This window comes from Pyrgilauda ruficollis, unplaced genomic scaffold, assembly GCF_017590135.1.
Source record: "Pyrgilauda ruficollis isolate IOZ18807 unplaced genomic scaffold, ASM1759013v1 scaffold83, whole genome shotgun sequence".
Lineage (NCBI taxonomy): Eukaryota > Metazoa > Chordata > Aves > Passeriformes > Passeridae > Pyrgilauda > Pyrgilauda ruficollis.
In genome coordinates, this window is record NW_024530266.1 from 1,241,928 (window position 1) to 1,257,841 (window position 15,914).

At 41.4% G+C, this 15,914-nt stretch overlaps 1 protein-coding gene across 2 annotated transcripts in view; it reads left to right on the top strand.

The window, feature by feature from the left end:
- Positions 1 to 10,593: 10,593 nt before the first annotated feature.
- Positions 10,594 to 15,914, top strand: part of NCKAP1 (NCK associated protein 1) — a 59,305-nt gene continuing 53,984 nt past the window's right edge. For both annotated transcript variants that reach the window (XM_041487688.1, XM_041487689.1), the window contains exon 1: positions 10,594 to 10,805. In XM_041487688.1, the coding sequence (XP_041343622.1) occupies positions 10,698 to 10,805 (108 nt within the window). In that variant the 5' untranslated portion in view covers positions 10,594 to 10,697. The remainder of the gene's footprint in view (positions 10,806 to 15,914) is intronic.

Here is a 15,914-nt window from a genome sequence, read left to right on the forward strand (position 1 = left end):
GGCAGCTCCTGTCCACGGTGACTTGGGAGAGAATAGCCTCCTGAAGGGGGAACTATTTCACCACCATTTGTGCCAAAACACATAAACTCTTCTGAGTGTACGTGCTTCGTGCATTCCAGGATGCTGTCTCCTACACAACCTGGAGGCTCTTAGCTGGAGCAGAGTCTTGGTTTCATCTTTGCAAATCTGTCAAGACACGATGCCTACTCCTGTAGGCACACAGTTTGTGGTGATTGGGAGTGGGGCTGGCCCAGCCTCATCCCCAGTGGCACAGCTGTGAGCAGCAGGTGAGCAGCACTGACAGCAATGAGCCATGGAGTGCCCTGGGGCACTGAGCAACCACCAAAGGGAGCAGAGGGCACACAGGGGCAGGGCATCAACAGGAGGGGATAAAAGGCTGGGCTGAGGAACAAGAAGGGCAGATGCTTGCAGCCTTCTGCAGTGGTGAGGTGTTGTTCTGTATGGGCTGAAGCTTTCTGAAATTGTGTGGTGACACTCTGTGTATTGTGGCTGTCTCAACTGTGACATGTGCTGTGATAAACTCCTGCTGGCCTTTCCCTTTCTGAAGCAGTTAGGAGTCACAAACTCAGGATAATTCACACCCTGAGCAACAGGGTAAGATAATACATGGGAGGATGGCTGGAGTATGACCTGTTCTCATTTCCCTTCAGTAGCATATATCTGTGCTCCATGCCATTACCTTCACATGGAGAGGTTTTGGCTGAGGGACAACCACTCCTTTGTTCTCATCAGTTTGTTTTTCCTCCTTTAGACTTGCCAGTATCTTGTAGGGAAGGAATATTCTGGAAGAAAACTAGAGTCTCAGCAGTGCTGATGGAGAGTGATTGGTCCTCTTTTCCAGCCTGGTTGTGTATCTTTGTCCCACATCCTGAATAAGGATGGAAGTATTAACTCCTTTGCTCTCATACCCAGTAACATGCCTGGAAAATCTGTCATAAGTGGAGTCCTGACTGGAAAGTGAGATTTCAAAAAGCTAGTGAAGTATAGACAAAATCTTGAAATGTTATTTTATGAGGAAAAATTAATTTCTAGCAAGCCTTCTTCCAGAACTTAATATAGTGGAGAGTGAGAAGTCCACAAGGATTCTCATTTTTGTGTACTGAGTTAATTGCTCTGGTCAGCTGTGAAGGCCTAAGGAATGTTAAGTTTGCCAATTACTGTGGGTTTTGGGGGTTTTCCCTAGGATGGCAGGAATAAGGGGTGAAGGCAGGAGCAGATTAAGTATATAGCATTTTAAATGTGTTGCTGTTGTAGTTGAACTAAATAAGAAGCAGGACCATGCTGAAGGCTGCGTACAGAAAGTTAACAGGGCATTCCTGCACAACGTGCTGCAGTTACACACAGGCTGTGACCTGGTTGTTAGAGAGCCAATCTTTGCTGGAAGGTGTTAGTTTGTTCTGAATTTCTGCATCTGCCAGTTTGTAACACTTTGGAAGTGCTAGACCCTATTGGCTAAACAAAGTGCAGTCACTTGTGTGTGGGAGTAGGGTGAAGCCAGAGGTGTTGGGAGTCATCTGTACATGTTTTTGTGCTTTGTTTCTTCATAACTGTGGTACTTCATAACTGTACTGCTGCAGAGGACTTTCCACTGTAAGGGGAAGGTATATATCCTAAGCACACATTTACATATCCTCTCCTCCTGTGTTCCTTTTGCATACAAATCAAAGCATCCATTAAAGCCATGCTGTATCCTTCTTGACCAGCTTTATCTATGCAGGTGTTAGGTAAGAGTAGATGATGCATCTTGGTCAAGCCCAGAAACACAGCCAGTCCTCAGCTCTCTGGAGTTTGGGGGACTGAGTTGGTGATCTAACTCTGATAAATTACAATATGGAAGCCCAGTCTGCTAAAGACTGTGAACAGAGGCCAAATGGTTGCTCCTAATAATATTATTAAGTCTGTGAGCCTTCTTCAAATGCTGCCTTTTATCCCTGGCCTGAAGGGTAGGCAGCTGCTTTGTTTAATATTTTATTTCAAGCAGCATAATTTGCTGTTTTTTATAAAGCTGTCCCGACCCAGTGGTGTTTCCACTGGCATATCTTGTTATATTGCTGCAGGGAAATCTCCCCAGAAGCAAAAGTCATGCCCAAGACCGAGGGCATGGCCCTGCAACCACCAGGGCATTCCTCTCTGCTCTCACCACACTTGGAGCAATCCATATAAATGAGCAGACAGGTTCACTATCTAAAGATGTGTGCTTTTATAGTGTGTCAGGGATTGTGCTTAATGAAGAGCGCTGAGGAACAGGGTAGGATGCCAAGCTAAAATATTTAGTAGCCAAAGGGAGTACCCCTGGGGACTGGTAAGAGGAAAATCTGGCAGTACTTGTGTCTGTGTTACATAAGTAGGATTTGAATTTTACTCCCATTTGTGCCCAATTTTCTGTTCTCCAGGTGGACTTGAACTTGCTTCTCTGCAGTTGTGTGTTAGCAAAAGCAGACCAAGATATCTATATACGTATGCACACATATATATACACACACATATATATGTGTGTCGTTCATGTAGCTTGGTGTAAAACCAAGTACGTCAGCTCAGTAGGAGTTAGACAAAGTTAATCAGGGAAAGAAACAATATCAAGAGACTACAAGAACTTTTTAACAAAAATTCATATGTATGAAACACCTTCCATTCAGGCTGGCTGCTCTGCAAAGGAGTGATGAATAACTCTGCAGTTAGCACAGACCATCAGTCACCAAGGCAGTTTTTCTCCACTACTTGTGTGTTATTTCCTTTTAAGTATACCTTCACTTCAGAAAAACCAACCTAAGGGAGTTAACCTTGCAGTAAAAACTGAAAAAAGCCTGTAAGGGTCAGGACTCTCAAAAAGAAATAAGAAAATCTGAGCTCTTCTTTGAGAGATGATGTTAATGTAAGTGAGTTTCTTTAATGCTTTCAAGTCCTTTGAAACCTGAAATGTGGCTTTCTTTCTCTATTTTAGGTGGCAGATGTGAAGTAAAAGGTTATAATTTTCAGTGGTTATTATGACTGCTCTTAGTTTGTTGGGGTGTTTTTTGTCAGAATACACAAATATGCGTTTTGACCTCAGCTTTTAACAGTCTACTGCAAAAATGAAATTAATCTGTCTCACAACCTTTCTCTACAGGTTTTTTTCAGTGGTCATTCCAAGACAGGAGAGCTACTTTAAAAAAATCCACAAAAATTTCTTTTGCTGCAAACACTGAGCCTACAGCCTCAAAAATAAAATCAAAGAAGGTAAAAATCAATTTTTATTTCAGAGTTCTTGTAGCATCTTATGTATAGCTTGTGTCATTTCCACAGGCATAATAAAATATTAATGTTACCATTTGTGCCAGGAAGCACAGCAAGGGTTTTTTTGTTTCACAGAGTTCAGGAAGGAAACCATTATAACTTCTAGTCAGGATCATAAAACAGCAAATAGAGTAGGAAAATTATTTTATAGATTAGTGTAGTTAGGCTTGTAAGTAGTACCTCTTCTTACTGTTCATCATGAAGAGATGCCTTCTATAAGTAGGGTAAAGATGAAGTGGAACATGCATAAATACAGCATTCCACATCCTGAAAAAGAAATACTGGAAAATGCCGTTCCTCTTCATACCTTTTTGTTGCCTTTCCATATCACTAACATTGCTTTGTGCTTGATATTTGTGTGCTGGAAGCAGTTCCTTGAAGGAAGGGAAGGAAAATTAAGCTGTCCAAGCCCTGTCTCTTTCTATGTCTATAGTTTGATCCAGCCAGCACAGTGCTGCCTGATAACTTCCATTCCACTCACAAGGAGAGACTTAACTTTCCCTTTTCTCTCAAAATATTAGACAGGACATGACCTATGTTATTTCTTTAAATTCCTGTATACAAGACACAGTTAAGCTAAGTGAGCCTCTGCTACAGGCCCTAGAAGTTTGCATAGGTTCATATTTCTGACACATTCATAAAAGAGAAGTAGACCAACAAGTATTAAATGCAAGACAGTGTCTCTGGCTCATAAAATCCCTGAGCTGCAATCTGCTGGAGTCTGAGAGTACACTGCAGAAACAGTGATATGTGATCATCCTCATGTTCTTCCTCAGCACTCCATTCTTTGGCCACAGGATAGAGAGAGACAGGATACTGGCTTTTAATCTGCTCAGGTTCTTAGGTTTTTATTTTCCTTCTGGTCAAGTGAATAATAAAAATTAGTAAGATCAGCCTGATGAAATTTAAAAATTCCATAAAATCATATTTTATTTACATAAAGCACTCACTCCAGAGGCTACATCTGTGACGTGGGAGAGAATGCAAATTGCAGGTGACAGAGTAAAGTGAACTTGTAAATAGTGTTGATGGGGAAAAAAACCTATGTTATCTAAATTTGTAATGAGATATTACATGTGTCAGCAAAGAAAATGGTACTTTTGGGATTTTTTTTTTTTGCTGTGAGGACTGAGACAGAGGCATCAACATTTGAAGGATAGCTGAAATTATTTGAAAACCAGGGCTTCAAAAAGAAGAAAACTGGTAACTTAAAAGAAAGACTTGCCTAGAAAAAGATGTGACATGCTGAAATATACCCACATAGGCACACTCAGAGAAAAACCTGATTTTTTTTTTGTGGAATACTCCAGAGTCAAAGAATGACCCAGATTGACCTAAACTGTCTCTTAGTGTTTCTTTCTTTTATTTTTTTCTTCAATAATGAGATAGACTGAAGGGTCAGGATTTTTAATAATGCTTTCTCTTTAGGTATTTCAGTAAAAAATGTACAGAAGCATTTTGCTTGAACTCAAAAGCTGTTCCTAAGCTTTTAGTGCTCCTTTATCACTACTTTTAAAGTAGCCAAAATTTTCCATCCTGATTACCTATTAAAGTAATTGATTCATTATTTTAATTAATATGAAATTAATTTCTGTAGAAATGTAGAATGTAGACCATAAATGAGGTTCAGGATAATGTAGCCATGTTTTCTGATTGACTTTAGAAAAAACTTGTATATCATTTAGACTTAAACTAATGGTTGAAAACTAGATTTGGATGTCATTATGAATAGATTTGATGTAATTCGTTTACTATCTTGATAACACCTTTATTAGGAGGGTTTCTTTCCTTTGGGACTGTCTTGTAAAAACAAATCCTTTCTTCCTTTTCCCTCCCACATTCTTAACCACAATTTCAAAATCACCTAAAGCACTGAGGAACAGTTCTCAAGTGTTGAAGATTTCCATTCAAGTTTGATTGACAGGATGAATGTCCTACCAAAAAGGCCATCTAGTGTTTGGAGTACCAGTCAATGACTCTTTGTGACCAGCACTGAGTGTTCTTGGCTTCATCTTAATATTAAAACTTCACAATTTTTTATAAGATGTAATGGCTGTTTTCTGTCCAACTCTAAACAATGAGCTTCATTAATTGAAGCAGATAAAATCTCTGATGCTACTTTGCTAATGGCATTCCTTGTTAATTCCTTGTTAATTCAGCAAGATAAACAAGAGACTATTTTTGACATGAACACTGTGAAGGGAAAAGATTTTTCTGGATTAGACATGATTATTTTGTGTGAGTAACACTTGCTTGATCATTAACAATTTCATTATCAACATCAAAAAAATATTGCAGGGAAAACAAACCAAAACAAACCTGCAAGATAGATACATAATATATAATGAGTTATACCTATAAGCCAAACTTTTTTCAACCATGTTAAAATGTATTTATGCTGCTACCATCCTTAAAAAAAATAAAATAGCTAAACATTACAATAACAACTTCAACACCAAGAAAACCCTAAATATATTATCACTAAAGCAATGTATGTGGAAAGCTATAAATGCAGTAGAACTAATCTGTGTAAGGAAATCCACTGGTAATGATTGATATAGATTTCTGATTAATGGTTTTATTACCTGTTAGAAATCCTTAAAATTGTGATTTTATTTCACATTCTGCTTTATAACTCTTATGTTGAAAAAAATTGTAAATACACAAAATACAAGTTGCTTGACTCATCTATACGAGGAAATTCTTTGATATCTAGTCCTCTGCTTCAGAAAGGAAGTCATGCACTGTTTACCTAGAGAGCAAATCATTAGGAAATAAATACTTTTTAAGTACTCATGCTTCCTGTAGGAAAATTACTCTGCCAGGTTTCCCCAAAAGCAAAATTTTCTGCATTTTATTTCAAAGAAGAACTCAAACTAGGCTACTTAAACAGCTCAAGTTAAGATGCACATCCCACATGAATGAGATGAATTTTTTTTTTTGTTTGTGTGTCATGTAAGTTTGATAGCTGCACATAGTTTTTTATTGTGGCAATCTTAATAACGACTGAACTTCAGTTCTCAGCTGCAGTTATTTGAACACTCCTTAGTGTTCACAGCCTTATCCTCTCTTACCTTTCCCCACACACAGCATATTGGCATAGACTTTTGTCATATCATATTCCATCTCTGGTCTAAGTTGTGTATTTCTGTGCTGTGTGAAACAACTGGGTGCTTTTACACCCTCAAAAAATTCATATTTCTTTGTTAAGTGGAAAAAAAATTACAGATGGAAAATGTGGAAGAAAACTAGTGGTTTTTCAAACTTTTTCCCCAGTTTGATCACAGGTGTGACAATTTGGGTAGTACTCATGTAATTCTTCTCCACTAGCTTGCTTTTTGACACACATTTTATCTACAAAAATCTACCATTGCACTCTTGTCACATGTTAAACCTCTAACTTATATTAATATCTTGTATTAAAGATCCCCACAGACTGGTAAATGTGATTCCTAGAATGGGGGTAATCCCCTTCATTCTTTGGATATTCCTTGATTCGAATTTTCCTCTCTTAAATGTAAGGTAAGTTTGGGCAGGGATTTTTTTTTTTTTTTTAAGTCTTTGATGGATGGATTGTAAAAGCTATTGTATTTAAGGAGGGAGGTGCTATTCCACTGGGTTCTCATGAAGAAAGGGAAAAGACAAAGTAACCTCTAATAGGTTATTTTTGTACAACAGTAGCCACTCGTGCTACCCCATTTATCTAGGACAGAAGTGTAACACAGGCTGAAGAAAGTGGATCAGAGCCCTGGAGCTGGTACATGCCTGCCAAAAAAGGCTCTGGAGGTACACAAAGATAGTTAAACTTGTAAGCCAAACAGAAGCCCTACGGAAGCTGTCTTGGATTGAACAGACAGGTGTCTGCCAAGGAAGGCAGGAGCCTCCCTTGAAATGGAAAATGTAAACCCCCTCCCTCTGAATTATTATAATTTTGAAACTAAGGGGCTCTCAGGCAAAGATATGGGAGTAGGAATAACAGGTTTTTTACTAGGAAAATTAAAAATACAAATGCAATAGTACAGGCTGCCCCAAGAAGCTGTGGCTGCCCCATCCCTAGGGTGTTCAAGGCCAGGTTGGATGGAGCTCTGAGCAACCTTGTCCAGTGGAAGGTGTTTCCTGCCCATGGCAGGGGTTTGGAACATGATCTTTAGGGTCCCTTCCAACCCAAATAATATTATGATTTTCATTCCTGTCTGAAATCCCTATAGTGATTAGCAAATTAAACTCTGTCCTGAACAGAGAATTGACTTTAAAAGAACCAGAGCTGAGCTTGACCCAAATCTGAAGTGCTGTTTCTTGCCCTAAGCTTGTATTTTGGAATAAATATAGAAAGCTGTTTAAATCTCAATCATTAATAAATCATTGAGCAAATTGAAGTTGTGTGTTTTTAAAATAATTCTTAGCCTTACTCTCTTGTTCATTTCATTTTACCACACCTGTAAGAGCTGTGCTGTTACTGACAAAACTTGAATTTCCATGTTATTGTTATGCTTGCTGTTAGACTGATGAATACAGATTGTGTGGTGCAGGCATTTTTGTAATCTAATGTGCAATAAATCTTTCTGTTGGAAAATCTACCTGTATTCCTGAAGTTTCTGTATAAAGTTGCAGGAAAAGTAGTATGACAACAGGGGCTTAATACTGCTGTCATTAAAATTGGTGACAAAACTGTGGGGTGCTTAAGTTCATACATTGACATTGACCTAGAGCTTTGTTAGAAGTCTGTGTGTAACCACATTACAGTGATAATTCAGATAACACACATCTACAACACACAAAAATTCACAAATTGGCTCAGTGACATCATGCCACTTGCTTGGCTATACACAAATTACAAATTTAGTGGTTGCTATTGTTTGAAACTTCTAGAATATCTAATATGGCTAAAATAATTGAACATGAAATTAAAAATAGGATGCTTTTGTGTTGGCTGTAGGTGTGTAGGTGAGGAAGAAAAAAAGTAGAAGTATTGGTTCTTAAACAGCTTTAAGCTGAAGGAGGATAAGTTTAGATCAGATTTTAGGGGGAAATTCTTGACTGTAGTTCTTTCCATTACAGTGGAAGTGGTGAGGCACTGGAACAAGCTCTTCAGAGAGGCTGTGGATTCCCCATCCCTGGAAGTGTTCAAGGCCAGGTTGAACAAGTTCCTGGTCTAGTGGAAGGTGTCCCTGCCCATGGCAGGGGTTTGGAATGAGAGCATCTTTTAGGTCCCTTCCAACACAAACCATTCTATGATTCTTATTTTGCAGTGCAACTGCATGAGAAACATCTTTGTTTCAAGTAGAAATATTACATTTGGTACTTAAAAAAATAATTTTTAAGGGAAGGCAGATGCTTTGTGTAAAATATTACTATAGATATATAATTAAATCACATAGCATTTTATGCTTTATAAATTTAAATTGCAATTTGAATATTTCTGATGTTTTGCATAGACTCCAGTAATAAAGAGTCAGGTCTAACAGGTCTAACCTAATTAATCTTTACAACATTGTTGCTAGGTACTCCTGACTTTTGGACACAAAGCTAAGAAATTGAATCATCTGATAAAGGCCAATGGATGAATCAATAGCAGACTTCAGATTGGAACTCTAGGTTCTTGCTTCCTAGTTCTATTCTGAATCATAGATTGTTCTGTAGTTGCTAAAGTGAAGAGAGAGGTCAGTAATAATTTAACTACATTCAGGCTTCTCATATTCATTTCTATGCTTTCTAAAATAGATTGCTTTAAAATCTCTGCAAGACAGAGTCTGATTCCGATTTCTAATGCAAAAAATGTGAACTGAAAATTAAATACAAGTATTAATATGCAAAAATAGGCACAGATGGTGGTGCCACTATAAAAAAAAAATTCGATTAGAAGGTTAATTCTTAAGCCTGTCTCTCATTCCGTAGTCTGGGGATCCCTGCATCCCAGCTGGTTGTGCTGGCCTCTCAGTGCTGAAATCATCTCCCTAAGACATCACAACAAGGGATGGTTTCCTGGAGGTCTGTTGTTGACATTCACAGCACAGAAATCTCACCATTCCTTAAAAATATATGCTTTTAATTCCTGTGCTTCAAGTGAAAAAGAAAATCCAGCAGTGATGTGACTCATCTAGCTGGTGATATGCTGTTTCTCAGAATTTGCTGTACGTTGGTCTAGAGCAGCAGCTTAGGGGGATGGTGTCAGCCCTGTGAGTGGGGCAGAGGGGCTGCAGGCAGCAGCTCCAGGGGTATCCCTGGGTTCTTCCCACTTCCCAGGGCTGGTCTGATGCTCTGGTGCTGGTGGAAGTGCCCTCAGAAAGCAAGGGATAGCAGCAGTGACAGTTGTCAGTATTACTCCATTCAGTGTTCTGCTGGGCCCCAGTTCTTAATTTCAGTTAGTTAAGTTAGAAAAAAAAAATAAAACCATAGAGTCATCCAGGTTGGAATAGACCTTTAATGTGATCCAGTCCAGCACTGCCACTGTAACTCCGAAACCACGTCATCCAGTGCCAGCTCCAGATGCCTCTTAAGCGTCTCTAGGCGTGGTGATTCCACCACCTCCATAAGAAACCTATTCCAATGCCTGACCACCTGAACAGTGAAAAAAGTTTTCTAATGTCTAATCTGAATATCCCCTGTCTCAGCTTCGGGCCATTTCCTCTCATCCTCTCGCTGGCATGGCAGAAGAGACTGGCTCCCACCTCACTCCACCCTTTTGTCAGGGAGTCCTAGAGGGTGTTCAGGTCCCCTTGGAGTCTCTTCTTCTCCAGGACAGACTAAACAACTCCCTCAGCTGCTCCTCATAGGAACGTGAGCAAGAAGCTCCACCAGCTTCCTCGCCCTTCCCTGGCCGTGTTTGAGCCCCTCGATATCTTTCCTGAGCTGAGGGGCAGGACCGGGCGCAGCGCTTGAGATGTAAAGTAAAAGTTTCGTTAAGTAAAAATAATTGAGTTGATTCAATAATCAAGTGAAGTTGTTTAAGTAAAAAAAAAAAAAAAAAATGTGGCTTTCATAGCCTCACAGAATGGTTTGGTTTGGAAGGGACTATAAAGACCATTTCATTCCAACTCCCTGCCAGGGACAGAGACAGCTTCCACTAGACCAGCTTGCTCAAAGCTCCATCCAGCCAGCACCTCCATGGATGGAGCATCCATAACTTTATTCGGGGTGAACCTTCGGAAGAATGGGCCTTCTTCCCCGTTTCGCAGCGCACCTCGGGGCCCGGCCCGAGCCCCCTCACGGCCCCTCGGCGGGCAGAGCTCTGCGCTGCCGCCGCCCGCCCGCCGGGGGCGCCCGAGCGCCGCCCCACGTGACCCGTGCCCACGCCCCGCGGAGGCTCCGAGCGCCGGGCCGGGCGGAGAGAGAGGGAGCGCCGGGCCGGGCCAGGCCGGCGGCCGCGGGGCTGTGAGCGGCGGTGCGGGCACCGGAGCGCCAGGATGTCGCGGTCCGTTCTGCAGCCCAGCCAGCAGAAGCTGGCGGAGAAGCTCACCATCCTTAACGACCGCGGCGTCGGCATGCTCACCCGGCTCTACAACATCAAGAAGGTGCGGGGGGCCCCGGCCGAGAGGGGGGGGTGAACGGGGAGCCGCCCCGGCGCGATCCTCAGCGCCGCTCGGGCTGGCGCTCCGCTGGGCTTGCGGCTGTGCCGGTGCGCCGCGGCCTAGCGGCGGGGCCCGGGAGGCTGGGCGGGAGCCGCCCGGCCCGGCAAGGGGGGCCCGGGGCTTTGGTGCGGCCGCCGCATCGATACCGGGAGAGAAGGATGAAGGAATGGAGGAGGCCGGGCCGATGGTGGCGGCGCGGGCAGGAGCGGGGCCTGGGCCCGGCGCAGCCCCCGGAGCCGCTGCCGCCCCGCTGCCGTGCGTGACTCACACGAGCCGCGAGTGGGCAGCGCCGCGGGGCTTTTCCCACGCCGAAACCTGTCGGTACCGAAGGGAAAAAGGGGCTTGGGGTAAAATTAGTAAGTTTAATTTCGATAAGTTCCAGGCGCGCGGTTGCTTAGCAGCTCTCGGCGTGAGGTGGAGCGGTGCGTGGAGCTGCCGGGGGCGCTGGAGCCGCTCCGGCTGCCGAGGGGAGTGGGTCGGTGCTGGCCTGGCTGAGGTGGCTCGGCCGCGCAGGAAGCTCCAGGTCTGGGTGTTGAGAGAAGGGTGGGTCACGCCTTCGGGTAATTTCTCGGTTAATTTCTTCGGTGCTCTGTTAATTTCTCTTCTGGAGGTATATCGTTGTGCTTTGCTGTAGGAAAGAATGTAGTTCATGGCCGCAGAATCATGAAATTATTTGGGTTGGAAGGGGACCTTGAAGATCAGCTAGTTCCGACCCCTGCGCTGGGTGCTTGTATCCTTCCCAGCTTCATTTTCCTAATGAGTGATAGACCGTCTGAAAGTGTATGGCCCCTCAACCCACTTCCAGTAATGAATACTAGTCAGGATTTTATTGCTTTGCCTTGAACACAATTATTTGAGAAGTTTTTCTTATTTCAAAGAAAATGCTGGTCATTACCTTTGGGCAGTGAGTATACCTTTGTGGGTTCAGCCCATTAAAATTTCAGTGCTTTTCCATGCTGGGTTTGCTGCAATGGCAAAGGGAGTTTGAGAATTCGAAGTGCTTACTTGGTCCTCTGACTTCTGAACCCAGGTTTCTGTCAGGAGTGACCCTGCCTGACTGATCCGAGGTAAAGGATGTGTTTTGTCAAAAGTTTTTTTCTCATATGGGAAGAAGTAAGAACTACCAGAAGTAAGGACTACCAAGTGCAATGTTGATTTTAATTAAGGTGTTTTTTCAGGGGAAAAAAGCCCCCAACAAACCAAGTGGTTGAAGTATTTAAAAGTCAGCGTTCATCTAAAGCCATTTCACTATTTGATATGCACTTGAGTGTATCTAGAAATCTTCACTGACATAAATAAGGCATTCTGACTTGATGATTGCAAATTCCTATCTTTCTGAAAGGCTCCTTTTAGTCTGTAGTTTTGTACATTGGAAAATCCCTTCAGTTAAATAATGGTAGCGATATAATTACACTTCTAACAAACAGAAATTTACGGGAAAATTTACGGGAAAAACCATCAAAATGAGGAAGTTGTTTGTGTGTGTGCTTTGAGATAAATATCCCAGATAAAAAATGAGGCAAGGGGAATCTTTCCTGAGCACAGCCCTGCTTAGCAGGGCAGGAAGGAGTACTGGAGAAATTAAACCTCACCTTGATGGCTCTGCCTTAGCCATTGTGAGCGTGGGCTCTGTTTTCATTCCCAGTGTTCTGATACAGGGACATTTGCCTCTGTTAAATGCTCCAGTGCCCACAGACGTGTTTCTGCTTGGCATGTGTGGATGGCAGAGTCCTGAGCCTGTTGGCCCATATGGTGGTAGCTCTGCTGTTCTCACGTTTAGGAAGTGATGCAGATGGACAGGCTCACTGTAGGGGAGCATCAGCACTGGGGGTGACACCACTTTTTCCTGCAAATGCCAGGAACCCGGTCCAGAATTGCTAGGTCTTGCATACAGAGAGAGTGGGCATGACCAAGTAGCTTGATTATTGTAGTTTTGCAAATGTGGAGATGTCCCAGGCACAACTTTAGTATATTCACGTAGAGATTTGTGAATTCAAATAGAAGTTTCCTTCAGCTGTAGTCAGTACTGCTTGACAGGGGGAACTGGCCAGCTCAGAGGGTGAGCCCAGAAATCTTGGGATTGATAATTGTATTTTATTGTGAGTCTCTCTTCAGCCCAGCTGCAGCATCGCTGACTGCTTGGAACACTTTAGTTTTGCTTATTTCTTTTTTTCCCTCTCTTTAAGCTGTCATTTCCAAAACTGCTCTTTAAGATTCTGTCATAGCTCTGCTGAAGATGATACCGAAACTGAAGTTATTAGAAAACCACACAATATGTGGGTTTGCGGTTAAAGGAAATGGTTAAGACTTTTTTTAAGATGAGGAAGTGAGAGATTTAAATGTGTGTAGCAGCAATAGAGATTGCTGTAGATGCTGAGTGGACAGTTCAGATCTTCAAGGATTAAGAATTTTCTCAAATGTTAGAAAAAAAGCAAGAATATTTTACTTCCCAAAGAATCACAGAAGTTGTTAAAAGCAGTTAGTAACAATGATTCTTTGTTTCATCTTCCTATACAAAGTTCAGTTTTGTTGTTGTTGTGCTTATAGCTGATAATTGTTCATAGTTTCCTGTTTACTGACCTTCTGTGCCACTGTTGTCTTTTGAAACAGTCAAAAGTTTGTTGTTTTTAAAACAGACTATCTGACTGTATGGTTTTTTTTGCCTCTGAAAGTGACATGGAAATTAGGAAAAGTGAAGTTACTAAGGTAATAGTGGATGATGAGACAGAACTTATATTTGCAGCCTATAAGGAAGTGGATTTTTTGTTGCTGTTGTTACTTTGAAGGATGGCTCTTTGCTTGCTGCTTTCAGCTGTCTTTTGCATTGGGACCAGTATTAGTAATGAACTTGGAACTTTTACCCTTGTGGTTTCTCTCTTGATTTATTCCTTCTGTTTTTTATTTATCCGTGGTTATCTAGGTTATTTTCTACTCTATAACTTTTGTCATTACTTGCCTACAACAAATCAAAGGCAGTAGGGTTTTTTCATGGCATCCTGGCTCAGGTGAACCTTGGATTTCATGATTACCTTCCAGAGCAGACCAAGTCTCACGTTGGTAAGCTTTGTGCAAACGCTGCCATTACTGTTGACTGTTTTGTTTGAGAGTGCTGGCAGCAGAGAATAATCTTTTTTGTGGGCCTGTCTTTTGTTTGTTTATAAAACCCTTGGATACCAGGATATGTTTACAGTAAGAGATTTGATCTTGAAATACCTGAAGTAGAGATTTAGGCACAGCCAATCAAGGGGGTGTGATTTTGATGAATGTTGTGGTACTACAGTCAACAGAACTGCCAGGGATGGAAGTTAAGGTTTTGAATTATTTAGACTATATGTTAATCAAACCTGATGAGTCTGTTATTTAGCATGAGTTGCTTTGCTAGCAGTGTTCTGTTGTTCTTCATAGTATAGGTTTTACCTTTGTTCACAAGACGCTTTTAAAATGTTATTAACAAAACTAATTCTTTTGAGTTTCCCAACTTGATTACATAGTATCTGAAAAATGAGGATCTTAAACCAGCTCTTGGATGTGAACTGCATCATCAAACTGATGTCACAGATGAGGAACTTAACTGTTTGCAGAGGCTTTAGCGGACTTTATATTTTCTTTAATGGTGTAGTAGTGGAAATACTGGATTTTTACTTATTTTGAGGATGTTACTACTTGAATTTCGAAGTTTTAGAAGCTAGTTGATTGTCTTATTAATAGAACCAGTGGATAAAGTATACAGTTTTGCTCGGGCACTAGAGCAGTTCTTCAGGAAACAGTGGAAGAGATTTTAGGTGATTTTAGGAAGACCGTGGGGAAGTTTCCAATCTGCAGAGATCTGAAGTTTGGAATGGTGTAGGATTAGATCACCCTTTGGACACAGAGCTGTGTGCTGGAGTGCAGACCTTTGAGCTAAGAGGAAAAGCTCACCAATAATTTAGTTTTGAATTGTAAGGTTGGTGTTGAACAGATCATGTCAGGTAATGTCTTCAGGTCACTGGGAAGTGTCCCAGGGTGGGGCAGTATTGCTTCCACAGATGTCAGCAGTTCTTTAAAGGTTATGGCAGTATATGTTTGTGTCTGTGATCTTGGAGGAATGGCTTGTAACAGAAGAGTAAGCCCCAAACTCACAGTGCTGGCAATTAAAAAAAAATTCCTTTGCTCAGGAAGCAAACAGTAACTGGTGATACCATATCATACAATTTTTTTTTTCACTCAGAAAAACAATAAAATTTGTAAAGAAACAGACTTTGTAATAAAATAAAAATGTCCCAAAAATATACAGAGTGGATTTTCCCTTTTGCATCAAGAGTAGATGCCCAGAATTATCTTGTTTCTTGGCTTACAAATACAAGTTACCTTGCCCCCTGCAATCACTGCTCATTTTGTGTTAATGCAAAACCAAATCCAGTTTTAGTTGAAAGAGATTTTTAAAGTATGCAGAGGAGACAGACCTAAAAAGTAATAACAGTTCCCCTTTGAGATTCAGAATAGACTTTCCCATTGCCTTGCTTCTTTTTATTAAGATGTTATTTTATAAACTACATTGAGGAAAAGTTTTGTGGCAGTGAAACTTCTCTTACTTTTTTTTATCCTTTGCGTTTCACCTGCCCCATATTTGATTAATAGAACCAAGACCTTAGACAGGTGCTACAAACACAAGAGGACAGTGTGAATTTATCACTGTACAGACAGTGTCAAACCCAGTATATTTCATTCATTCACAAGGTGATGGCTCACTCTGGTATGGACAGCTCAGAAGATACTTTACATACTGACTTTAGCAAGGCTGCTGACGTGACCTCATCTGATTGTTCTCATGAACAATCTAAGGAAGTGCACTCTGGATGAAGTTGTGATGGTGAAAGCAGATGGATCACCATATTAGGGAATGATTGTGAAGATCTCATTGTTGATGGGGATCACCGGGGTCTTGTTGGGGTTACCTCTGGTTCCAGTCACTCTTTGATTCAACAACCTAGATGATCCCTACAGTGTGCTTAATAAATTTATATGTAGGAAACTGGGACGAGCTACAGAATCTAATTGAAATTCAGCTTGAGC